Below are 27,081 nucleotides of genomic sequence, written 5' to 3'. Positions count from 1 at the left end.
CTTCACACCCCAACGGCTGAGAAGTGCCAGGACACTCATGGCTCACAATCCCTAGTGGTGTTTGCACAGGGTGTGTGGTCAGAGAGCTCTCCATGAAGGACTCTTCAGATTGTTTTGGACACAGTTTATTGTCTTTCAGAATTCAGGGAACGCAGCAAAGCTGATCTGTTTAGCTTGGCTGGCCCTTTTCCAGTTGCGGGATGTGGCCTGTGTGGTGAGATTCTTTATTTCTTTTTAGAGAAGAAAGGGTGTTAGCATAGACTACAAGTTAGCTAGTTTTATTGTATGTATTTCTTGTAAATGTAAATTACTGATGCACAACTGGATAGACATAGGTGTATAAACTGATATATGTAGATTAAAAATGCAATCACTGAACCCTTGTTCTAACAAGGCTGTCTTTACACTGGTCCAGAGCTAGTCATATCTGTACTACAGTGATTTTTTTTTAAATGGTCATTGTTTTCTTGACCTTCAGTAACTATTACTGCATGGATCTCACTTATAAGCAGTTAAAGAAAAAGCAGTTAATAATACGTAACCATTCTGTACGTCAGACATATCCTGAGACTCTTTTAGGGATGGATTATTGACGTGAGAAGAGTGCAAAGGCTCCAAAATATTCATTAAAGTCTATGGGGCTCAGCAGACCACTGGGCTTTGACACTAAGTCTGTGCAGTCAAATTATTACATTTGCTGGCCATACGCAGTGGGTGCTTTTCTAAATAAAACAAACCTGTCATTTTAACGTATTGTTTCCAATATATCCAGAGGCATTATTATTTCATATTAGACACCTGCAAAAACCCAGCTTCAAACTCAGACCTGGATTCTGAGTTATAGCACAGCAGCAACAAAAATCACCTGAAATTGCTAATTATTTAGCTCACACTACTGTAAACTTTAAAATGAACATGCTTGATCCCAAAATTGCACAAAAAGATCATGTCTCCCCAGAATAAGAGTGAACTGTATGCTGAACCCTGACCTTGAGGAATTTTCATGGCCCACCTGGAAAACAGGGCTTGTAATACAAACGCTGAGTGACCATAAATGATAATGACACTAGCAGGCTTCGTTGTGATATCTAACTCTGGTCTGCTCCCCTTTTACATTTGCTACTTGCAGAAGGCAAAGGAAAGGCGGATATCCTTAACCAAAGAAAAATGACCATGGAGTAGAAGATAATTCTTCTATTCCACTTTTGTGATACCTCCCATTTAACAACTGTCTGTTAAAAGGAGTTTTTCACAATGAGTTATTTAGTCACTATGCCTTATAGGGTATAACTGTCATTCTTAAGGGAACATCCATGCTATGATTTGCTGTCAGTCTGTTGTATACTGTAAGTCCATTCATTTTCCCACCAACAAGTGAAGAAGATGCAGTGATACAAGGTAAAAGATGGATGATAACTATTCTTGAAGGGGCGGGGGAGAGGGGTGAGGATGAAAGAGGGTTGGCAGGAAAATATGATAAAATGTTCCATTCCCCTTTTAAAAGTACCATAATAAAACATGTTTGAAGTGAAATACAGATGATATAACTAGCAGAATGTGGATCTGCAATCAGAATGTGATATTCTATATACTAACCAATGAGGACTTGTAACTATGAAGCATTCCATCAACACTTGCGCTATCAAGATTGCTTCATTACTAATATGAACATTTCCAACTGTTAAACATCACAACTAAAGGGACACCATCAAGTTAAAAATCATGTTTCTGTCCAAAAATTTGTTTTACCTGATACTGAGTAAAGCAACTCACAAGACAGAGATTTTAAGGTCAGAAGAGACCATTTCGATAATCCCATATGACCTTCTGCATAACACAGGCCCATAGAATTTCACCCAGTAATTCCTGCATCTAGCCCACTAACTTGTGCTATAACCAACACAGAATAGAGAAAAAAATTCTATTTGCACGCTTTCTGCATCTGACATCCATTTGTGTATGGTCAGTTTCATGCTTTCCCCTCATTAGTTATTCAGCTTTCCTTTTTGTTGTTCTGGGTCTTTCACACAGCAACAAGGGAGAGAGAAACATTTTTAAAAAATAGGACAATGTCGTTATGAAATCACAAAATTTGGCAGGGAGATTTGGGGCAGGTGCAGTGTCTGACACTACTTTAAAACTCATTGACTAGATTTCAAGTTGACAATGTCCCTCTAAAATACGCAAGCAAGATTGTAGCCTGCTACACAGTCAGTTACATTTTTGCCATCATCTCTTTTGGCCACTCAGAGATATCTGCATTGAGATTAAAAAACCATTATAAACAATTTAAACCCTGAATTGATCCTGACACATATGTCTATGTCCGCTTCATATGGACTTTCAATAGTGCTATCCACAGAACAAATATCACCTTATAAATGGAGGAGATGATTATGTTTTATTGATTAGACCTGCAAGCCATGAATGGAAACCAGGCAGCTAATGATGAATAACCATTGATGTTGTTTTTAAATTGCAGTAACTCAATCTTTTAGTTTTCAAGTGTTCACTAAATGCACTCTCCTAAAACCATCAGGGGAGATAATGGCTCCATTGAAATCGATGAGAGTTTTGCCATTGACTTTAGATATCAGGGGGCCAAGATTTCACCCGAGGTCTTCTTGGGTACTGTGATTTTATCCTCTTCCTATAGCCTTGTTTTGAATGTCACCTTCTTATTCAATTCCCTCATCACACTGCCTCAAGGACACCGACAGATATATTACACACATGACCCCCAGACATATTGCAAACTGACCTCACTCTCTAACACATTGAAACACTGTTCTCAGCAGCTCAGTACAAATGTCACCATTTAATTCAGCAACTACATTGATTGGCGTCAGTGGGAGTTTTGACTGAGCAAGAACTTCAGGATTTGCCCCATCACAATCCAACAGATTACAGTTATAGCAATTGTACAACAGTAAACTCATCAACACTATCGTTAGATTACTGTATGTTTCCAGTTTATGACAGAACCTCTCATGAACCATCTCTCACCTTTCTACCCTTTGCCAATTAAAATCCCAAAATTTAAACGCTATAGAAAAATCAGAGGCAGGAGAGAGTTACGCAGAAAAAATGTGAATGTAACAATTCAAATTCTCATGTTACCCTCTTCATTTTTGAGTCAAGAAATAATTGGATTTTTAGTTTATTAATCGGCAAACATGTTGCATTAAAAAGCACTGAAATCACTTATATCTGTTACCAGAATGAGTTTAAACTCAGATTATCACATTTTTGGTTACCACTATAGATATAAATAGGATAAATGATGTCCCTTCCCTGCCTGCCCCCTTGACACCACCAATCAACTGCTCATATTATTTCCCTTAGAGTTCCAGCTTCCAGTCTTTATACAGATTGGCCAAGAGGTGCACTCTGCATACACAGGGAAATTTTTAGAATGCACGTCCTGTAATTCAATCATGCGGTGTCCTACTATTTTAATGCCATTTTTTAGCCACATAGTCTGCTCGCTATCATGCTGCACAAGACAAGGGACTACTAGTGGCAATCTCAATAAAAGGGAAACATTTCAATATTTATAATCAGTACAGTGAAATCCACATACGTGCCAGATAGGAGAAGAAAGCTATTCCCCTCCTCACCCTGCTAATTCCTATATTCATGGTACACTGGTTCCATAATGCCTGTTTACCTGGTATAGTAAAGCGCCCTTCTGATGCAACAAACACAACACTGGGCAAATTGTGAAATGTCAAAATTACCCAGTATACCCCACATGAATGCCTAGGGACTGATTCTAGTATCACTCCCACCGCTTTCAGAGTTTGGTATAACTCTGTTGACTTCAATGAAGTTATTCCTGATTGACACTGATGTGAGATCAGAGTCAGGCCCTAGGAGTTCCCTATATATCCATGTTATTACCTAGTAAAGAATCTCATTTTAAGTGAAAAACAGAGACAAAGCTGCCTCTTACACCAAGAGGTATCTCATTGTATTTGCATTGCTTCAGACAAATCAAACTAAAACCTATGCCAGTTTAAACCATGCATTTCAATGAGGATTACACAGAATTAGGCCAATTACACAGACTTTTAAATAAGAACTATTTTCATAAGTTGTTGCTATATTAAAAGAAATCTCAAAGGTAAAGACACAAATGAAAGCATTGCTTACTCAGCATTGCTGAGTTAGATACAAACTAACTGGGCCCGATTCTCCTCCTACTTGCACCAGTCTTACACTAGTGTGATTGCAAAGGCTTTATAATAGCTTTATGTGAGGGGGGAATCAGGCCCACTGTACACAAAAGCAAAACAAGCTTGGAGGCCCATACAGTTTATTCTCAGCCCTTACTTAGGGAAAACTCCCACTGATGGGAGTTTTCCCTAAGTAAGGGGACAACTAAGGATTGAGTGACAACTGAGCAGAGACTTCCGGATGTGGCTCACTACAAATAAAAACAATTGCTGGGGAAAGCAATGTTTCCACTACACTGTGATACATACAGCTCTGAATGGGTGTGGGGTGGGAAATGGTGGGTTCTTAGATTTAGGATTGGAGAATTAATGTGAGAAAATAGACACAAAAATCTCTCTTGCAGGAATATTGAGACTGCACGGCAGACTGGATGCTTGAGAGAAGACAGACAGATTGGCAAACTCTTCTGATTACTGTAGTGGCCCTTCCAGTCTCTGCACTGCGGCTGAAAAAAGCCTTCCCAAAGAGGACAAAAATGCTAAAAAAAAAGAACAGCCGATTGCTCAATACTCAACAACAAAAATCCCCCCCCTCCCATTTTATACAATGTGTGTGCCTCTGTAAAAAGGAGCTGTGCTTTGGTATCAAAAGGCAAATATTCTGTATATGTTTGTTTCAAAAACACTCACCAAAAGAAAACCAGAAAATAAAAGCCTCCTAATAAAAAGGGCAACAATTTGTTACAATAAGAGTTATCTCTAACACCAAATGCGTGAAAGGTATGTGATATACAGGGCGTAATTCTGCCTGTGATAAAATAAGAATGACCTTTGTGACTCCGTTTAGGTTCCACCTCTCCTGAGTTATGAGCCATTCTTCACTTGTAAGATATAGCCCATATCTCACTCAAACTCTCAGTGGACCACAAAACTCCCTTCCAGAAAAAATTATACTTCCTCAGTCTACTGAGGATTACCCATGTCAGGTGAAGTTATATTATTGTCTTTAGTGCTGCAAGGAATTACTTTCCGGATGTTTCAGCTCATTACCTCCAGTCTTCATCAGCTATTTTCCAACGGCAGTAACCTCTGTAATACAGGCACAGTATATCTCAATACTATTGATTCTGCTTCTGCGGCCACCTGCTATTCATGTAAACAGAGTGAGAGTTATATAGCACTAGATAGAAAGCTGTAAAATAGCAACTGATCTGGCAACTAGAAAAATACAGATAAAACCTTGAAGTAATCAACTGAAACGTCTTAGAACTAATCCCAAGACACAGTGAAGGCAATTGTTTGTATTTATATATCTTATTGTAAAATATGTCAGGTGCCAGATTTATCCCATCAACACTGCTAGGGATGAGTATGACCCCAAACACTCCTGAGCTAGGCTTTTAAAAATTATTTTATTTTATTTTTAATCGCTAATATGGAATGTACAGTGAACAGGGATGTACTGCATACTTCCATGTATTTATTTCTATATGCATTTTTGTATCCATAGATATATAAATATAACTATACGCTGCATGTACACTATTGTGTTAACACACTACTTTCTGTATTTTTATTACAAGGATGCCGAATGGATGAGACAGCATTGTGAGATCTAAAATAGTTTTGCACAAATGTTCTCAGCTGCTCGGTAGTTTTTAGCAGCACTTATTTGCTGTCTAGCTATTGGCTGGGAAAGGAACCAGCAATCTAAAACTATGGTCAGGCTTATGTTGTATGTTGTATAAAGTTTCATGGCAAAGCATTCCATCAAAATCCCTCTCCATCTATAATTTTACCTGCGATACATGCGTCCTGCATGTTTCTCTCCCCTGTGTGAGTTTCTGGAACTCCAGTGAAGCCAACATGCACAGGGACTGGAGAGGCCAGGAGATGGCACCAATTCCTGTTTCAACTTTCTAAGCAGGGAGCACAGGAATAGAGTAGTGGAAATGGATTGGCATCAAATAGGGCCACAGAAAAGGAATCAAGGATGGAGCTCTTTGCAGCATGAAGCTGAGCTTGTGCTGGGGGGGCCCTGGAGGGTGACACCCTGCTTGGATCTGTGTGGAAGTTGTGTAGGCCTAAGGCTGTCACTGCATATAACAGGGAGGCTCAGAATTACTCCAGCACAGAATTACTCTGAAACTGCAACACATTTAGAGCCAAAAAAGAAGACAGCTTTTAAAGAGGGGGCAGTTATGTAAACAGAGCGTGTAGTAACTTGAAGAGATCTACAATCGAGAGTGGGTGCCCTATCACTCACTCCTGACTGCGCTACCACTGGTGAGTGATGTAGCCTCCTCATCTTGGCCTTGATCCTGCACTCAACTAAATTCAATGGAAAAACTCAGGATTCTCAGTAGAGTTAATGAGAGTCACACGTGCATTAAGAGAAGAAGTAATTCACTGTCCTTCCAGTCTTAATGTTGTTTAGAATTTCATCACTAAAGCATATACGTTTTTCCAACAGACTTTTATTCTAGTCCAAAACAGTCCCTTTTAACATGAGCAGAAGCAAGGTGTGTGAAGAACTAGTAGAATACAAACGGACCTTATCTGAACTGTATTTAATAGGAACCAGAAGCAATGAACTAGGGATATTCAACTGAAATAGTTCAGCTGGAGATAGCTAAACTTCTTGATGTGCACATTTAAATATAGAGGACTGACCTGGAGATTAGGTATTTATCAGCTGCATGACGGAATGAGAAATGGCTGCAACACATTTCAGGGTAAGTTTTGTATTTTATTCACTATAAATCCACTGAGCCAAATTCTGCTCTCATTTGCACCCAGGTGAATCTGGAGTAACGGTATTAACTTCAGTGGGGTTTTGTGGATTTATATCAGTGGAGCTGACAGTGGATTTGGCCCATGGAATGTAGAATTGTTTTAAATTTGCCCAGTTAATATTCTTAGTTTCATGATAAGAAAAAAACCACAGATCTTTTAAACAAATGCAAAGACAATGTCTATACTTCTAAAGAAATAAAAGCACAGGTTAGGGTACTCAGCATGGGAGATAAAATACAGTTGAGTTACCATCATAGCACGCCCTCCGCCGTATACCCGGCAGAATCCTTTCAAACAGAGCCTAGATTTTGTCTCTGTGCTTCAGTACTCTACTGAACAACTCCCACATTTTCCCCAGTGAGACTCAAGGTTTTCTGTAGATGCAGAAGGTGCTGGATTTTCAGCTAAGATATCTGATTATCCCTCCCCCTCCAAAGTGCTTCCATCTCTTTCAATGAATAGCAATTTTTCACCGGAACCCACAGGTTTGCATTTGTATTTGCAGCTGAGAAGGCTGCACTTTCCCATGTGAACTTCAGCCTTTCAGTAACAGACAAAGCAGCAGCACTGATCTCGCCACACCACCACCATCTTACGTTTTTTTTAATGCTGCTAACCACTGTGGTACAAGTGCTTAATTTACTCAGATCAATTTCTATCAAAGGCAGACTGGACGCCTCTTCTGTCTTGTCTTTGCAATGCTCCTTTTCTTCCTGCTGATCAATCTGACTTCATTGGTGTTTATCTTGTGACCTGTTGTTACTGCGTGCTTGACTAATTGATCCCTTTCATTTGTGCAGGTCACTCCTGATAGGCAATGTGGCATCTGTGCCTAGATTTGTGCTCAATTTATGCTCATTTTAATAATGAGGCTGTCCAGTAGTTATATGACCCTCTCTTTAATAACCTCAACTTTCCACTTTAAAATAGCTTGTTTTCTTGATTTTTGATACATAAAAGCTAGATGTTGGACTTAGAATTTGTTTTTTTGGGTCTCTGTTCCTTGTAAATGCATAGAAATATCCAAGGGAAACTCCAGGTAACTATGTATTTTTTTGTGAATTAACATTCTTCTTGGCTCTAGTCTATTCATAGAAGGAAAGATTGCAAAAATATCCACACCAAAGACCAGTAAATCTCAAAGTCATTTTACTGAGCCTCCCTTTTTTTTAATGAATACAGACTTTAAAGAGGCAAATTTATGCACTCTAGCTTGTCAGTTTTTGGGGGGGATGCAATTCATTTATTCCCTGTCGGTGTTCTATGGCGACAGCAACATCCACATCCCTGCCCTGTTTTAATTTCCCTCAACGTCGAGATGTAAAACACAGAGCTGAAGGTTTTACCCTCTAAAAGCAGCAGGAACCTCCTATCACAACAATTTCTATCATTATGACCAAAACCACCAAAACCACCATATTCCAAAAGTAAAAAGCCCATGTCCTTTCTGTCTGATGTTTCTATGGCAACCTGGAGGCTTGCTGGCTTTGGTTTTCAGAACTTTGGTAAATTTGCAGTTGAACTGAGTGTGTTAATTTAGACAAATATTCATTTTCTAAGGGCTCTAAGTTGTCCTCTGCATTTAAAAAACCTTCACATGGGGGAACAAGGGCAACTTGCCACCAGCACAGAGAATAGTAGCGCAGAGTGCTAGGATGATTGCCCTGCAAAGCTCCTATAAAAATCAGTCAGAGGGTTGCCTAAGTATTGCTGGATTTGGCACCCCGAGCACAGAGATGAGTGGATAATAGGACGTAAATGAAGTTCAGAGAGTATAGCCGTAAAGAACAACACATTTTTGGAAAAGACAGGCACAGTCTGGGCGAAAAACTCTTTTAGCAATTCATGTCATGTTGCTGGTAGCTTGACAATGACGAACTCTACAGACAAAACCCAACCTCATCAACAAATGCAGCTAAACAGTGTTTCAGAGTGAAGGCAAACTAGCAAAGGTACAGGGGAGACTTTCTCCAAGACAGTGGGATACTGGACTGTTATCAGAAAGCTACAGCACTTCTCTCATACCAGCCTATAGTAATAAGACAACATTAGTGCCCATTGTACGAGTAGGGAAAGGACTGTGGTTTGCATGATGGCTGGGCAGCAGTTGAACACAGCAAATAGAACAACCTTTGCTCCAAATGGCCGCAAAATACAGCTGTGTTTTTATGTGCTTCCAACCCTGGCTGAGGATAACAAAAACTTGGGTTTGGGCTCTGAAGCTACTGACATATGATACACAAGTCACTACCTGCATGTACCAGATGCATAGCTTTGTCTTGGGTGATAATGGCCCCGGACATACGTTTGGCTAGGAATCAGGATGGTGACCTCTCAGGCATGAGTCATACATAGTTCACCTTGCTATAATATTATCACCACCATTTTTAATATAACTATCCTTTGTTAGAAGGTATCATGAGCATTATCTTGCTGTTTGGGGAGTGCATGCTTCATCTGTCAATTTTGCATGGGTTTGATGACATGTACAATGGATGTAGATGACTTTTGTCTGGGAATTTAAGCCTGTCTGGGAGCTTAAATTCATAACTCTGCTAGACAAAAATCATGGACTGAACAGAGACACTGGATTTATGACTTATTATAGTGGTGCCCAACCTTATTACATAGAAGGGCCACATAAACCTAAGCACAACCTTGTACGGGCCAAACATATTCTACATATTTTGATAAGATATAAATCAGTAGAGGTGACTTTAAATCTTAAGTTCAGCTTGTTTTGTGTGTATTTAGATAGGTTGTTTCCATATACAGTATAATCTATTTTAAAACATATAAAGAAATCAGTGCATAAAACATGTATTAGAATGATAGACAACAGGAAAAAGAGTAAAGAACACAAAATGCTAATGAATTGACCATTAGGATATTGTGTTGAAGCAGGCAGCAGGCCTTATGAAATGCTGTGGTGGGCCATGCACAGCCCACAGGCAGTAAGTTGGGCACCCCTGCCTTATTACAACAATCTGTAACCAACTAATCCCCTCTTTCTGTCCCATGACTGTAGAAGTGTTAGTGGGCCACTCTATCTTGAATAAGTGGCAAAAAGTCCTGTGGCACCTTATAGACTAACAGACGTATTGGAGCATAAGCTTCCGTGGGTGAATACCCACTTCATCAGATGCATGTAGTGGAAATTTCCAGAGGCAGGTATAAATATGTAAGCAAGAATCAGGCTAGGGATAATGAAGTTAGTTCAATCAGGTAGGATGAGGCCCTCTTCTAGCAGTTGAGGTATCTATCTTGAATGGTCCCTTAGAATATGTGCTAACTACTTATGCTAAACAATCTATTCCACCTGTGATGCTTTCCCAGACCTGAAGAAGAGGCCTGTGTGGTTCAAAAGCGTGTCTCTCTCTCACCAACCAAAGTTGATTCAATAAGCGTTAATTTCTTAACCTCCCTATGAGGATTATTACTTAAAAGTACAGTGCAGTTGATTCAGATAAAAACTATCAAACATGAACTGAGGCCAATGTTGCAGGCTCTAGTCTCCCCACAAGGCCTTTGAGATGCACATTATTAATTGGATTTAATCTAATAAAGCAGTGACCAGCATAGGAAGGGAAGGAGTTGATCATAATTGTTTTCATGAGTAATCGTGCACAGTTCATAAAAGAGTATCTAATAATAGCAGCTGAACAATGAAGAACCACATGCACAAAAACTATAAATTCCAGTAATTCTTTGACCGATCTTGTGAACAAACAGGAACAGGTGAGAAACAACATCCCACGGTTCATTTGACTTAAACACATATATTCCAGCTATACACTCCTTCCACCCTTATCTCTCTTTTATAAGTCAGGTAGGTGAAGACAATCCTTCGTTTCAAAATGAGAAAAAAAAAAGGATATGGTGAATTTATACCAAGGGATGGATTCTGCTTCCCCATGGAAGAACTGCAGTTGTGGGTGGCATCTTTGGTTCCTACTTGACTTTAAGGCAGAATCCCCATATAACAAATAATGACAATGGATTCTTTTGCCTTCAGCAGAACTGATTTCTTGGCTAGAGGCTGCAGGGGATCTGATGGGATAAGATTAATCACCATGGGCTGCATTCTTACAAGACCCTCTACACTGAATGAGGAGAGAGTTGTCTAGCTCAGCACTTTTTTGCTTTAAGCAAAAACGTAACTTTTCAATAAGAAGAACAAAAGGAAAAAACACACTAATTTGGCTCAGAATAATGAGAAGGAGTTTAAGGTGAGGGAGATAACATTGCAGAAGGGACAAAGGTTGATGTATACATTAAAATGTCTTTCTTTGACAGAGTTCAAAGAAGTTGATTTGTATCATGTGATACTGGGGGGTAACACTGAGAATATTCATTCCTTTAACTGAATGGTATAGCGTGCAAAAAGCATACATATAATCCAACTAAATTCCAATCCTGGTAACAGAATTTTTGCTACACCTGAAAATTAACAACGATTATACAAAATTATTTCCCATCTATGTTTTTCAATAGTTTTGAAAAATATTTTATTTTAACGAATGTTCTCATAATCCATCTCATAAAATGAGAAAGAAAAATAACTAGGTATATCTAATTTTGTGTCTCTTGAAACTGTGTGCCCACTCCTAGGTTATCCAAATAAAGAAAGCATTTACTGAACAACAAAAGCCTTCACTGTCTGACAATACGTTCTGAACTTTTGGTTAGCTGGAACAAATGTATCTACAGCTGTGCATATGTACATGCACTGATCACATGGATACAATATATTTATATACCCAAGGTTCACTTTCAGAGGGCTGAGCATACTCACCTCCAAAGTTAATTGGGTTTGTTGGCGATCAGTCCCCCTAAAAATAAGGACCTAAATATATGCTATAGAATGTATAATTTATGGGCTGTATAAACCCAAATGGTCTATCTCTTGATATATCTACAGTATACATTCTTAATTATAGACCTTTTTATACTGTAATGTTGCATGAGCAGTTTGGTTGAGGCCAAAGGGTCGGGGAGCTGGTCTTGTCCAAAGCGATGATAGAATGACACCCTAACATCTGAACTCTACTTTAAAAGACTTTAAAGGAAAACAATTAAGAAAGCTCCCTACCAGGCTGTAACAATGAACTGATCCACGACTGCTGTTTTGTATGATATGTCATCTTAAAAAGAGAGTTACTTGAATATTCAGGTAACGGAATGATGTTAGTGGGTGAACATTCCTAGGTGCTTTGTGATTTTGTTTTATCAGTCTCATTACATAGCTGCAGAATGCATCGCATACAGTTGGCAGGAGTACCACAAGAGGGAGTCAGTCATCATAAAACAAGAGGTAGCCTAATTCAAATTGCTACTCTGCATTCTGGAAGGAAGAAGCTGTTTGGACAATTAAGGCTTCCGAGATGTGACTATCAGTGATAAACAGATAAAGAATGTAATTTTGGAATGACTAACAGTCCATCTCAAACAGAGAAGGGTCTGTATAGAATCAAGCCAGAGAAAGGCTCACAACAGGCGCTGGTATTACATCTCCCATTTAGTGGAACAGAACGATCATAGCTTGTGCTAAATAGATAATAATGAAGGATCATAAACAATGTAAAGGACACAAGTCCAAGAGGAAGCTGAAGCTTTAATGAGGTCCAACTTGCCAGGAGCTTTTTGACGTGTCCCTAGCTCACTTACAGAGCCAGAAAAGCAACAACTTAGACTCTGACAGCTGTAAGAGTGGCTGCTTTTACAGACCTAAAAGTCGCAATATTAGAACAAAAAGACTTCAAAAACAGACTCCAACGAGAGACTGCTGAATTGGAATTAATTTGCAAACTGGATACAATTAACTTAGGCTTGAATAGAGACTGGGAATGGATGGGTCATTACACAAAGTAAAACTATTTCCCCATGTTTATTTCCCCCCCCTCACCCCCCACTGTTCCTCAGACGTTCCTGTTAACTGCTGGAAATGGCCCACCTTGATTATCACTACAAAAGGTTTTCTTCTCCCCCCTCCCCCCCGGTCTCCTGCTGGTAATAGCTCATCTTAAGTGATCACTCTCCTTACAGTGTGTATGATAACACCCATTTTTTCATGTTCTGTGTATATATAAATCTCCTCACTGTATTTTCCTCTGAATGCATCCGATGAAGTGAGCTGTAGCTCACGAAAGCTTATGCTCAAATAAATTGGTTAGTCTCTAAGGTGCCACAAGTACTCCTTTTCTTTTCGCTTTTAAAGGAAGTTTTATGTGATGATGACATCGGACTGGGATTCAAGCTTTCATGTAATAACTAGCCCAGCTCATTGCCCGAGACCTAATCATTCTCAACAAACTCTCTCACCATAAAGCTTCATACAAATAATAGTTCTCCACAAGTCAGGTAATCCCCATCATCAGCTCCCTGGATAGGAGAGTTTGGTTCAGACTAGTAAATAGGGAAAGTTAGCAGGGTCCATACTGTGTCTTCCTATCCTCACTTAATAAATAATATACATTCTGAGGAGAAGAAAGCAAATGCTGGCTGCTGGGATGGATGGATGGAATAATGATTTAAAAATTACACTACCAGAGCAGCCAGCACCCAGCATTCACTGGCAGACAAGTCATTTGACAATAATTCTACATATGCTTCCATCACAAAGAGGTCTTCAGTTTAATTATCAAAGAAAAACTGAGCATCCATCATTTTACTAGTGTCTTTTAGAAAGCTATGGATCTTTTCTGCTAGTGGGGAAGATAAGGTCTTTATAGCTGAGAAAAATATTGCTTTAGTTCATGTACATTTTCCCCTGGAAGATATAAATATGATTTATAAAGAGCCACAAATGCCCATGAACCATTAATTATTAATTATTATTACAAAGCACTAACCATCTGGCATTTGTTAGGTAAGTGGTACACTAAGCCTTATGCTTCTCTGCTAAGTTGTCTGGTTTTGCTATCTCACCCTCCCAAACTCCTCTATCCCAGTTTGTCAGTTTAAGCACCTTGTGGCATTCGGTCTGACACCGAGATGATGCTAAGATTGACACAGATGCTTAACTTTAAGCACACGAGCAGCCCAATTAGAATCTTCTCCTGTAGAGGGCGCTATGAGCAGGGGAGAGTTTAAAGCATCTCTGCTACAGGTTACTGCCGCAGTTCTTCCCTCTCTGTGCAGATATTGGCAGCAGAGGGCTGGGGGAGAGAACCGTGGCACAGAACATCTGGGGAAGGAGACTGGGGAGATAGGTGGTCGGAAGGAAACCGTACACCCAGTGGGAAGAAAAATGAGAGATGACAGAGCATCCCAAAGCATGAACAGAATGGGCAGTGAGGGTAGTCATCCATCAGAGGCGCAGCAAACAGATTCCTGGATCTAGGATGACCAGACAGCAAGTGTGAAAAATCGGGACGGGGTGGGGGGTAATAGGAGCCTATATAACAAAAAGACCCAAAAATCGGGACTGTCCCTATAAAATCAGGACATCTGGTCACCCAGCTGGATCCATCAAACCACTTTGTCTGGGTGATACCTATGGAATGCTATTTTAAATGTCACAAACGGCATGGACAGGTTCCTTTGACAACCAGACCTCCACGGCCATATTTAGCTCTGTTTATGTAGAGTTTTGACATGCTGCTTTGGCTGGACATTCTTGGCCTGGGCGCTTTGTGCCCCAGGCTTCTTTAATTCATTCAACAGCTGGTGGTTACCTTTTTGACACTTCCAATATAAAATACATGCCCTCCTGCCTCAAATTGACACTGCTACCTCAGCAAGATAATGTGCCATGCCCAGAGATGTCCTGCTTCCCTAGATACCCTTCAGCATTCACTTTTCTTTCATCTAATTTTCCTACATTGTTCTCATGTTCCCCCCATCTGTCTGTCTGTATTCACCTGTTGTCTCTTGTCTTTTACTTAAAGTGTTTGCAGTGTTGTTGTAGCCGTGTTGGTCCCAGGATATTAGAAAGGCAAGGTGGGTGATGTGATATCTTTTATTGGACCAAAGAAGTTGAGATTACCTAACCCACCTTGTCTCTCACTTAGATGGTAAACTGTTTGGGGCAGGGGCCATCTTTTTGCTCTGTGTTTGTACAGCACCTAGCACAATGGAGTCCTGGTCTATAAGGGGGGCTCTGAGGTATTACTGCAATACAAATACACTACTACTAATACCTAGTCCACTACTGCTGTGTCACCAAGCTGGCTCCATTTCAGTTGCTCTACATTAAGAAACGGTAATCCTATAAATGTCGCAACTGGCCACGGTTGTGGTTATATGAAAAGCAACTTTCCCCACATAGAGTGTGTGTGCTGATGACAGGTGCTTTAAACTCAAGCAGCATTTGTCCAGTCCTCCCTACCCACTTTGCCTCTCTGTTAGGCGCATCACAAGTCCTTATCTGCTGCCTTTGTATAGAATGGGGGGTGGAGACGGTTAAAACACTCTGCCTGGTCATTTGACTGGACAAAGCTGTTCACATAAGGCACATTGGAACAGCTTCGGAGAACACATTGCCAGCTACATGCCATCTCACTTCGCACCAGAATCATATCTATCCCTGACAACCTGAGCCCTGGTTTAATTGCATCACTGGTGTGAGGGCATGACTGCAAGGAAGCTGGCAGCAAGGATGGTTAGAGAAATAAAGGAGAGGAATGGGAACAACTGATCCAACGTGAAAATGAAGTCCGTTTTGCAGCTTAGAGAGAAACAGGGCTTTGTCGGGAAATGGTTCAGAGGGAATGAGCAATTGGTCTTTTCCATACATAGTGATTATTCTCCACATGACCCTGTGTGCTAAGATGTTACTTAAGTTGACTAATAGGAATCCCTGACCTGCACAGTGTAAAGGATCAGTACAAAGGGGATACTCAGATTGCTCTGGACTGTAAATGAGGCTTTAGGCAAACATGGGATTTAACTGGATTCAAACTGTTAGCCTCATTTGCAGAATAAAAACCAGTCTTCTCGGCTTCTTTGTAGTGACACACAGACAATGCACAATCACATGAGGTTATGTTTAAACACATAAACTAGCAGCTCATCCTTTGGATTCCACTTGATATAAACCAGCACGAGCAGAGTTAAACAATGTCAAAGAGGGTGAATGCGATTTTCACACCTATTCATTTTTAATGTATGTCCATTTGAAATCCGAGCACCCTCTATTACTAATTTGTTATGGCAATATTAATTAATGGTTTTGCTTCTCAGCAGTTGAATGCTGTTTACACTGAGTGAGATAGATTAGGAGGAGTATAAGATTAGAAAAACAATCTGGAAACTGGTCAGGTGCAGTTGGGGGTCACCTTGATGGTTCTGAAAAGAGCACACTGCACTAGAAAAGCCTACAATTATCCCACAGTTTCTCGACAGGGAATATACTGGGTTCTCACTAGTGCGGACTTGGTAAGGTCGTGTCAGCATTTTTCACTATTAACTCCTATTTTGGAGTAGGAATCACAGTTTTTAAGAAAAAAACAACAACAACCAACCCTCAGGCTCCCATAAAAGTTGATAGGCCAAGGAGTGATCTTCATTTCTGGGTCATATGAGTCAAGACCAAGTGCAATGGTAAACAAGGGGCAACATTCAGTGATTGAGAGAAAGGAGATGATTTTTTCATGAAATGTTTCCATTCTCATTCCACTTGGACTCTGCTGGGTGATTCAGTGGACCCTCTCTGGTTGCTTGGACACCATGACCAACATATTCCATGTTGATTCAGACCATTGATTGCATTTATGTCCTGCCCTCAGGTGGAGTGGCAACATATTTAGCTTTGGCCCAGGTTAACAGATAAGGTTTAAGCCATTGCTGAGAACAGAGGCACACTTCAGTCTCTGTAGATACTTGGTAGGGCAGGCAGCTGCCGAGGCAAGTTAGGTCATGACTGCTCCTGAGGATTTCAGCTGCCCTAATTTCTTTATTCTGGCACTTAATTGTTTTGCCTGAGAAAAGGCTTATTGAGAACAGCTGATCAAGGACTAGACTTCAGTGCTGTGACTAGGGAATTTGATCCTGACAGAGGATAAACCCTCACAACTCTGGAGGCTTCAATAGGCATCCTGTACTTGCAGCACCTATCAGGATCAGGCCTTGAGGAAGGAGGATAGTACAGATTGAAGAATGTGGCTCCAGGAGCTTTCCCCTAAGAGACCCCTTTTACATCAAAGCACCTTTGCTCATTTGTTCAGTGAGTGGTCAGAGAATGGCACAAACTTCAAAAGATTCTGAGATTCCATGCAACTAAGCGCCTGGAAAGCTCTGATGCTTCTCTCCAAACACTGATAAAATACTGCAAACCACTAGGGCAGTGGTGCCCAAACTTTTCCTGTTGCACCCCCCCCACCGCGCCCTTACCAGTAATGGATTCTGTCCGTGCTCCCCCTCAATTACTGCACAGTTGGCTCAGCAGAGGAGCTTGGGCTGAAGGCACAGCTGAGGGCAGAACTGGGGATGGAGGAGGAGCTGGGGCTAGAGACAGAGCTGGCCTGGGCGCAGAGAGGGAATGAGGGCAGAGCTGCTGCTGGGGCCGGAGCTGGGCTGGGGGTGGAGCCGAGCGGCGCTCCCTCCCCACCCCCAGTGGGGGCTGGCCTAGAACCTGCTGGGCACCCCCGTAAACCTTCCTGTGCACCCCTCTAGGGGGGTGCACCCCACAGTTTGGGGACCACTGCACTAGGGGCAGCAGAACTGGGCTAGAAATAGCACAAGTACAGACTCACATGACGTCTGGCACTTCCTGCTTCCAGTCAGGCTGCAGACACGAATGGCTCAAAAATCAAGGTCCCAGAGAAGTCAACGGCAGAATTTTGCTTGTAGTGCAAAGATATGCAAAAATGGAATGCAGTGGGGGGGCCATTTATATTTGAATTTCACAAAATATATGATTTTTTTGGTGACTCCTGTAGCTGATCCTGATTATATCTGATTTGGTTTGCCCATCCCAAGGATCAATGAGTCAGTATCCTGATCTCCATACAAAAAAAGAGAAAGCACAGAAAAAGAGTGATTGGTGAGTTAGGGGAATAGCTGGTGCTTCTTCTGAAAAGAAAAGGAGCTGAAAATTCAGGTATTGTCTCAAAGCGATTGAGGTTTCAGGACTCCCTCCTGCTCCTCAGCAGACATGGATGCAGAATAAGTGACGTTTTAGATAGGTATGCACTCAGGGCGACTAGCCCCTCCTGCTGCTCCTGCCGCTGTGGCTACACTTTTTAATGTGCTAGCTCAATCAGAGCACAGCTCGAAGTGTAGATGTTACTTTAGTAAGGGAAATGGGTTCAAACTGCTTGAAGAGATGGCTGAGCAATGGGCAAGATAGAACAGGATGGAGAGAAAGAATGTACCTTTTTAAGCAGCTCATGGGACAGCTGCTCCTGAGTACATTCTTACTGTCAGTTGCCACCACTTCTGTTAACACAATAGCCAGTTGTGCACAGCAAGGAAGAACACAGAGAAGGGTGCTGGAAGAGCTAACTCATGATCCTCCTGGACAGACGAAGGTACCAGTGGATTTAGGGCTTGATCCAAAACTCAGTGAAATCAGTGGAAAGATTCCTATTGACTTCAGTGGGATTTGGATCAGACCCTTAGTGAACAGTATGAGTCACTGCTGGTAGACATGATTAGTGGGATGTCAGAAAAAAAAATCACAATGTACTAATGGTACCTTGAGCTGACATGTTGAATGCTGGCATTAAAAGTGCCTGACTAGTCTATTGGTGGCACAATATATAACAACCCAAAAGAAAGTTTGACAGAGAGAGTTCACTGACATCTTTTCATTACCATGTTCACTTCCAGAAGCATAGGAAGATTAAGCTGGGGGGTGGAGTGGGTCTAAGGAAAGAAGAAAAGACACAAGAGGAAGATATACAATTCCTGAGCCATGCAAGATGTACAATCCAGGTGGAAACAGGGGCGATGTATTCGTCCTAAAAGGGGGGGGCATGAGGCCCTGCCCCCTTTGTGGTCCCACCCTGCCCCTCCTCTTCCCCTCGACGTCCCACCCCCTGGCCAAGCCAGAGGTTGGAGCTGGGCTGGAGGTCCCGGGCCCCTCCACCTACCCGGGGTGGGGGGAGGGCCAGAGAGCAGCTACTGGCCAGTGTTCCTGCCCCCTCCACCTCCCAAAACCCTCCACCCAGAGCAGGTGCAGGGTCCGTGGTTCCGCACAGCTGCCCACATGGCTCTTACAGCGACCTGGCTCTGACTTCCGGCCTGGCCAGGGGGTAGGGCCTCAGGGGCCGAAGAGCTGTAGCTAGGCCATGGGCTCCTCAGGCTGCTCTTACCTGTGCCGGGCTCCAGCTTCCGGCCTTCGCAGGGGGTGGGGCCTTGGGGGAAAGAGGAGGGCAGGGGGCCAGGCCCATGGCAAAAAGTCCACTTTCAAAAATGGGAGGGCCGTGGCCCTTTGGCCCACACCCATTCCGGCGCCCATGGTTGGAAGATGATCATGGGACCAGCTACTTAGGGAATGGTACACCCTGTCGTATAGACAGGTAATGATGCAGGCTGGTGTCATTTCAGAATATGACAAATCAGCTTCTACCTCCAATGGAGTTGTTAATACACAGCAGACATCTGCTGATACTCCAGCAAAATTCTCTGTGGGTAGCAAAGTAATCTATAACCATAAGCACAAAGGCATCTGGGATTATTCTGCACATTCTATTGACAAGAAGGAAACATCCTTGAAAAAGTATGGATGGGCCCTGGGTTGATGCCTCAGAAAAGTAAACATTACTATACACATGATCAAAGGTGGTTAGTGTAGGAAACTGTGTAGGGGAGATTTGCTATGCATGTGAAGAATGGTAACCTTCCTAGTGACTTCAAATGGACGCAGAGTTAGACCAACACTGAGTGATTCTGCAAAACATACCCTAGGAGTCCATGCTGATGATAGTCTTATCACTGGCTGCAGCTGAATGCAAAAGAGCCCCATGCCACTAGCCTGAGCACTGGAATCTGAGCAGCACCAAAGTATAGACTCTTCCTATTAAGAAGAGTGCTGTCAGGAAGATCCAATAGCAAATGTTTGCCAAGCATTTTGAAAAGGACATGAAGCACAGTGTAAGCCCTATTATTTATGATGCTTGCGGTGGTGGTGTTTTCTTCTATATTTGTATTGCTGAAATAAAGTGATTCTTTCACAAGGAATGCAGTGTGCTGGTATAAATTAGAAGGGATACTGGCATGGAAATCAGGGTCTATTTTGGAAAGCCTGTCTCATTTACCAATGCTAATGATAACAACTACTACTAATTTTTATTTACGTAGCTCTTGAGATTCTTAAAGAAATTTGCAAAGTAACATCCCCATTGGATAGAGGGGGAATTGGCGTTAAGTAGTAAACCAGCAGCAGATTGGGGAATGAAACTCAGGTCTCCTGATTCCCAAGCTTCTGTTTTAACCTCTAGCTCAGTGGTTCTCAAATTAGGGGCGCCACTTGTTCTGGGAAAGCCCCTGGTGGGCTGGGCCAGTTTGTTTACCTGCTACATGTGCAGGTTTGGCCGATCATGTCTCCCACTGGCCGTGGTTCACCGCTCCAGGCCAGTGGGGCTGCAGGAAGGGCAGCCAGCACGTCCCTTGGCCCGCGCTGCTTCCCGCAGCCCCCATTGGCCTGGAACAGTGAACTGCAGCCAGCGGGAGCTGCGATCGGCCAAACCTGCAGACACAGCAGGTAAACAAACTGGCTTGGCCCACCAGGGGCTTTCCCTGAACAAGCGGCGCCCCTGGTTTCCCTTTGTAATGCAGACAGTTTCATGTAGCACAGCATAGCATGCTCCATAGCATTAGTGAATTCAGGCAGCGGAATCCAGCACTAGTACAGTAAAACTATTGGTACAATTCTGTGCAATCACTCGGACCTCTGTAGGACTCCTCCACATCCAGAAAACATCAGTTTCTTTGAACCCAGCAAAATCATACAAGTGTGAGAATATAGCACCATGATGGTCTTTGGCATGTGACAGCCCATCACAGTTTGATTCACAAGACATAGGCCTCTGATCTACATATTCACCATCTATCTCTATATCACCACTACATCCAAGAAATGTATGAATCTTTGCAATCCTCTCTCTGTTAGAAGCTTGACAAACACAGCTGCTATTTATATAGATATATATCTATATATATACACACACATATCTATATGTATCTATCTGCTGTGACAGGGTCAGGCCAGATGGCTACAGGAGAGTGATAGAAGGCAGATATATTAGCCCCAGGTTAAGTAGGTCCCTTTTCCCTGGGTAAGGTAACAGGGAAGGTTCCAGAACAATCAGAAACCTTCTGGAGACAATTAAGACAGATAGGCTGATTAGAACACCTGCAGCCAATCAAGAAGCTGCTAGAATCAATTAAGGCAGGCTAATCAGGGCACCTGGGTTTAAAAAGGAGCTCACTTCAGTTTGTGGTGCACGTCTGAGGAGCTGGGAGCAAGAGACACTAGGAGCTGAGAGTGAGAATACGGACTGTTGGGGGGCTGAGGAGTACAAGCATTCTCAGACACCAGGAGGAAGGTCCTATGGTGAGGATAAAGAAGGTGTTGGGAGGAGGCCATGGGGAAGTAGCCCAGGGAGTTGTAGCTGTCGCACAGCTGCTCCAGGAGGCACTCTAGACAGCTGCATTCCACAGAGCCCTGGGCTGGAACCCGGAGTAGAGGGTGGGCCTGGGTTCCCCCCAAACCTCCCAACTCCTGATCAGACACAGGAGGATTTGACCTGGACTGTGGGTTCACGAAAACGGCCAAACTGAGGGCTGCCATGAAGCTCCAAGGTGAGCAAATCCGCCAATAAGCGCAAGACCCACCAAGATAGAGGAGGAGCTTTGTCACACTACATATGTATATCTATTATAGGTATATACACATATCTATCTATCTATCAGCTTTGCCAGTGGCAGAATTGTCTAAAGATCAGGCTTGAGAAAAGGCACATTCCTTGTCACTAGCAACTCTTCAGAATGGTATTCCCCTCGGGAAAGTGCAACTTTATAGAAAAGAAACAGGATATCCCATTAGCTTTTACTTACGGTTTCCTTTCTTACAAGAATGTTGTATCATTACAAAAAGTACCTTCATTACGTGTGTCAATACAATAATTATTTCTGGTAAGCTGAAATGTTGACATTCCCATGTTCATCCATCCATCTTATGGAAAAGCCTGTAAATTGCTCCTAATGATTTTCAGGTAAGCACATATACAGGCCTTTGTGTGTGGCCTAAGGCTGTTTCTGTGAAGAAAGGGGTTTGCTGTAATATGGTACTTTCTATAAGTGGGAAGAATGGTACGTACGATCACTCATGAACCACAGCAAGAACATTAACAATCACATTAATCTTAAGAATTCCTCCCCTTTGGTAGCAGCTACCTGAGAACTCTCACCTGTGGCAAATGGTTACATTTACTCCTGCTGGGAATGTGACTGGGCAGCCGAATGTTAAAGAGGGCCTGCAGCGCAGCTTGTGCTGCTTGGCCTTTTGCCAGCTTCTTGCTACGTCCTGAGCCTTCAAATGTTCTCCCATCCACTCTCACTGCCATCACAAAACTCTTGATATGCTGCTTCTCCACAGTCTCCGAAAGGCAGACATACCTCAGTCCCGATCGCAGCTCATTTAGCAACACCACTGGGTTCTTTTCGCTCTCAGCTGTGGATGCCATCTTGTGCTTGTTTTGCTTGGCGTGGCCCATTAAATCCAATGTGTGGCAGAGTAACCTGCCATGCCGATAAGCAGTGGAAAGCAATTCATTATTAACCGGGTTATAGACCGAAAAGTCCTCGCTGTGTGCAGACGGTTCAAACTCCTTGAACAGAGTGTCTGGAAAGTCTGCCTGGTCAGATGTAAAGTCAGTGGACGGGTTAAAACAGTTCCCCATGGCAAAGTGAGCTTGACATGCATTTGGGAACTGAACAAAAGACTTCAGTGCTAGTTCTGCGGCTCGCATTTTGGCCTTCTTTTTCGTGGGTCCTGTACCTTCAAATGTAAGCCCATTTACTTCTACGGCAACAGCAAAGACTGGAGCATGCACTGGTCCTGTCTGGGAAACCATTTTGTATTGTAAACCTGGTTTAAGTTCATGTAGCTGGACCAGGGCATTCTTTGGTGTCACTGACCACGAGACTTTCTTCCAGATGAGTTGGAGTTTGCAGAAATGGCCACTGTTGCCTTCCTCTAAAGGTCTTTTCCTTTTAATGCTAGGTGTGCCCACTTTTGACCTGTCACTAGAGGATATCGGATGATCCTCCAGGTTGCCAACATTTCGGTTTTCCTTTACTTCTGCACTGCTGGTACCTGTCAGTAAACAAACAGAAAACCCCACATTACTCTTGCCATCAAGAAATCTAACGTCAAGCTAGAGCTGGAGAATCGCATGAAAAGAGATTCACAGATATTTTCATGAATAAGCCTGGCCCGTTCACTGGGTTCACTGGGCTGATATTTGTAGGGTCATATTAATAGTTCTTCATGAGTATTTGGATGGTGACTGGTTTATCTATTACAATATTGATGACTTCCTAGAATGTCATGAATGATTATTGGTCCAAGAACTCCTTCCTGATGTGTATTAGTCATAGCCACTTTTTAAAGAGTTTCTGTTATCCGATGAGGTAGCACAAATGCTGCCATGTTACTTAAATGAACACTCAAAATGGATAATTAATAGTAAAAGTGAATAGTTTCTCAAGTGCCCTGTGCTGAAATCTGTTCACATTAGCCACATAGGCCAATGCTTACAAAGAGCAAATGTTGCTACAAATCAGAATTGATTCACAAATGATTCACAAACAGAAAAATGGGCAAATTCACTGAATAATTTATTTTCAGTGAGTAAATTGATCAGCTGTAGCCACAACACAGACCTTTGTATTACTTACATCACAAACCCAGACGAAGAGATGATCAAACATCCTTTTCCGGTATTTGAGGCTCTAATTTGTTCTAGTCTATTCTCCGGGGCTAAGATCCTTGTTTTAATAAGTGAGATTTTTCCTGTCAAGTTCAATCGCAGGTGCTCTTTGCGACTGCAACAGCAATAACTAATAATGCAAAAATATTAGATCAGTGCAAATCAGGCTTGGAGAAACCAGAGCTGCACGATGGCAGTAATTACTGATGTAAAGGATGAGCTATGTCAAAGAAAAGCAATAGGAAAGAGCACCTACAGCAAGGGACTGTTGGTGGTGGGGCAGGGGGAAGATAGAGGGAGCATTTTCTAACCACAGAGCTAATGAACCACATTCCGCTCTCAGCTACGCTCCTGCATCGCCGCTGACCTCAGTGCAGTAGTACAGTGTAACTGAGAACCAAGTCTGAGCCAACCAAGTTTAAGCATCCTTGGGGCTTGGTTGGTAGCAAACTGAAAAAACGAGCAACAATGAAAACCATATTGCTCGGTCACGAAGCGATTCACTGTACTGCTGCCATCTCTGACTAGTACATTTAAATGTATCCCCTTCTTATTCCTCTAGAAGTCAAAATGTAGTGGGCCATATTCTCTGGTCCAATCGAAGTTTGCTTGGTGCTGGACCAGATCAAGGGGCTGACCAGCTGCCAGTCTGATCCCTGACACAAAGCAGAGCATCGCTATGCCTGGCTGCCTATATTTCATCAGCTGTGACTTATGGGAAATCTGCATAAGGACCTGGCTAAGTTATAGTCCCTGTGTTCAGCGGAGTGCAGAGACCACTCCCTCCTGATTCCCCTAGGTGCACGACCCAAAGGAGTGTGGCCATGATGCTGCCTCCCCTAACCTCTGGATGACAAAGCTGTGAGGCTGTGCAGGGGCGTGGGAAGCTAGCTGTTTGCTAAGGGCAGGAGGAGCTTCTGCTGGAGCATTGTAACTTTGCACCGCTCCCAGCTCCGGCTGTGCCTTACGGACACATATGAGTCCTCAGAGAATTATAGGGGAACCTGACTGCAGTTATTTAACACTTGCAAATTCCCCAAGGGTGTATGAAGTGTCTGCTTCGTATTCCAAACAGCAATGGGTCAAATCCTGGTATTTGATTAAACTCTGAACAACTTCTTCCATCAATACAATAAGGTCCCAGTCCTGCAGGTTGTTCTGTGAGGGTGGATTCCTGTGTGGAGCCCCACCGGGTAGGCCTACAACGCAGTTACACACCCACGACAGTCCTGTTTCAGCTGACTCAGGCTTGTGGGGCTTGGGCTCATCGGGCTGTTTATTTGCATTATAGGCATTTGGGCTCAGACTGGAGCCTGGGCTCTGGGACCCTTCCTCTTTGTGGGGCCCCTGAGCCCATATGTCTACACCACAGTTAAACAGCTCCTTAGGCCAAGCCCTGCAAGCCTGAGTCAGCTGACATGGGCCAGCCATGGGTTTTTAAGTGCAGTATAGACATACCCACTGAGGCCAATGGGACTTACTGTGCGTGCAGGGGTCCCTATGTGCACAACATCTTGCAACACCGAGATTGCAACTCAGCAAAGCACTTCAGCACATGCTAAACTTCAAGCCTATGTTTGAGTTTCATTAAAGTCACAGGGTGCTTAAGTGCATTGCTTGGTAGGGATGGGCATGGGCTGCTAAATCACGGCCTTAGTGATTAGCTCATTTTTTACATTCTAAAGTGAAAAAAAAAAGAAGTCAAATTAGAAAAAGAAAAATCTTGCCATATAAAGTTCAGCCATATAAAATATGATAGCTATAAAAACAGCCTCACTGGAAACGAGCCACTGAAAAGGTCATGTTCATAAGACATGATCAGAGATAACTTGGTCTCTTCTCCTAGGGTTCAAACCCATTTATGGAAGCTCTGAATTGAGGAGGGGGAACAAGTCAGCCTTAACTGTGTCTTATTTTCCTGAGCCATTGAAATAGCTAACCATTTTCCACCATGGCTGGTTTTCCATAGATAGCACCACCTTCCTAAGGCTGAACTATCCTTCTTTGAAGATCCCTTCTTGTTTAAAAGCTGTGAAACATTTTGCCTCAGATACGCTTTTCTAAGGGAAGTAGGGTTGGTTCTGTATTTAACACCTCTTCTCTCTCTTTTCCTAATAGGGTTTTTACGGACCCAATTATTGTACATAATAATATTGAAGCCAGGAGGCATGAAAAGAAAGATAGCTTTTGTTTCACACTATATACAGATTTGAAAAGAATTTGTATTGATTATGCACCACTGAATAGGAAAACTCAGAGGGTTATTTGTATTTATAATTCATATTGTCTTTTTCCATCTGTTTTTTTATTTTATTTTATAATCCTTGCTCCATGGCTTTGTGAACGGAGACAGTTTGTCCTTCACCTTCACAAACACAATGAACCAAAAATAAACATTCCCTGCGTGCCCTAAAAGTTTTGTCTCTGGCACTATCTATCCTGGGTTGTTGGTTGGTTGTGGAGTAGTGGGCTATGATTTTTTTTTTCACCAATGCAACTAGACAAATACAGTGATGCCAGTGTAAACCCTCAGTGTAGTTGTGTGACAGCAGTGTGAGATGGCGCTGGGACCAAAAATTATTGGAGTGATTTATATTAGCACCGTCCACAGACCTTGTTTAGCACTGGTGCAGTATGCTTACCTTATGGGCTAACACTGAGGTAGATGGTGATGCAAATTACCTTAGGCCAGACAAACCTTAAATCATACATAGGGCCTGATCCTGAAATTCCAGTTAATAGCTAAATTCCCCATTGCTTTCAAAGAGAGCAGAATCAGGCCAGTTGTCATTCATGTCATATAAATTAGTGGCCACCTAAATTCAATCAGAAAGTTCCTTTATTTCTCACAAAGGAGTGAAGCTTCTAAGAAAGACCATATGCCTGATGGACTTGCATGACATCCAACAATAGTTGGATAAAGCTAAATTACTTTATACTTTCAGGTACCTTTGAAATAGGAGATCTTTGAAATGTGGCTTTCATGAGACCTCTGTGCAGCAGACACAAGATTACATCTCTAATGGTGGCACATGTACTTCTCTCATGAAAATCAGACAAAGCAGGCAAATGACACCAAATTACATTAGATAAATACTGTAAGCAGCCATAATAGAACAATCACAAGCAATTTTAGAAATGAAAAACACTAAAAGGAAAGGGGCAAGTCAGAGGTTGCACATGGGGAAAAATGCAAAACGGTGGATCATTTTCATCCTTGTTATCTC

At 42.4% G+C, this 27,081-nt stretch overlaps 1 protein-coding gene across 3 annotated transcripts in view; it reads right to left on the bottom strand.

Annotated features, from left to right (window-relative positions):
* ADARB2 (adenosine deaminase RNA specific B2 (inactive)) overlaps positions 1–27,081 on the bottom strand; it is a 425,242-nt gene that overhangs the window by 117,252 nt on the left and 280,909 nt on the right. For all 3 annotated transcript variants that reach the window (XM_074946237.1, XM_074946239.1, XM_074946238.1), the window contains one exon: positions 22,331–23,238. In XM_074946237.1, coding sequence (XP_074802338.1) covers positions 22,331–23,238 — 908 coding nt within the window. The remainder of the gene's footprint in view (positions 1–22,330; positions 23,239–27,081) is intronic.

The sequence above is a fragment of the Natator depressus genome, chromosome 2 (genome assembly GCF_965152275.1).
Source record: "Natator depressus isolate rNatDep1 chromosome 2, rNatDep2.hap1, whole genome shotgun sequence".
Taxonomy (NCBI): domain Eukaryota; kingdom Metazoa; phylum Chordata; order Testudines; family Cheloniidae; genus Natator; species Natator depressus.
Note: the sequence above shows the minus strand (reverse complement) of the source record. Positions and strands in the feature narration are given on the sequence as shown.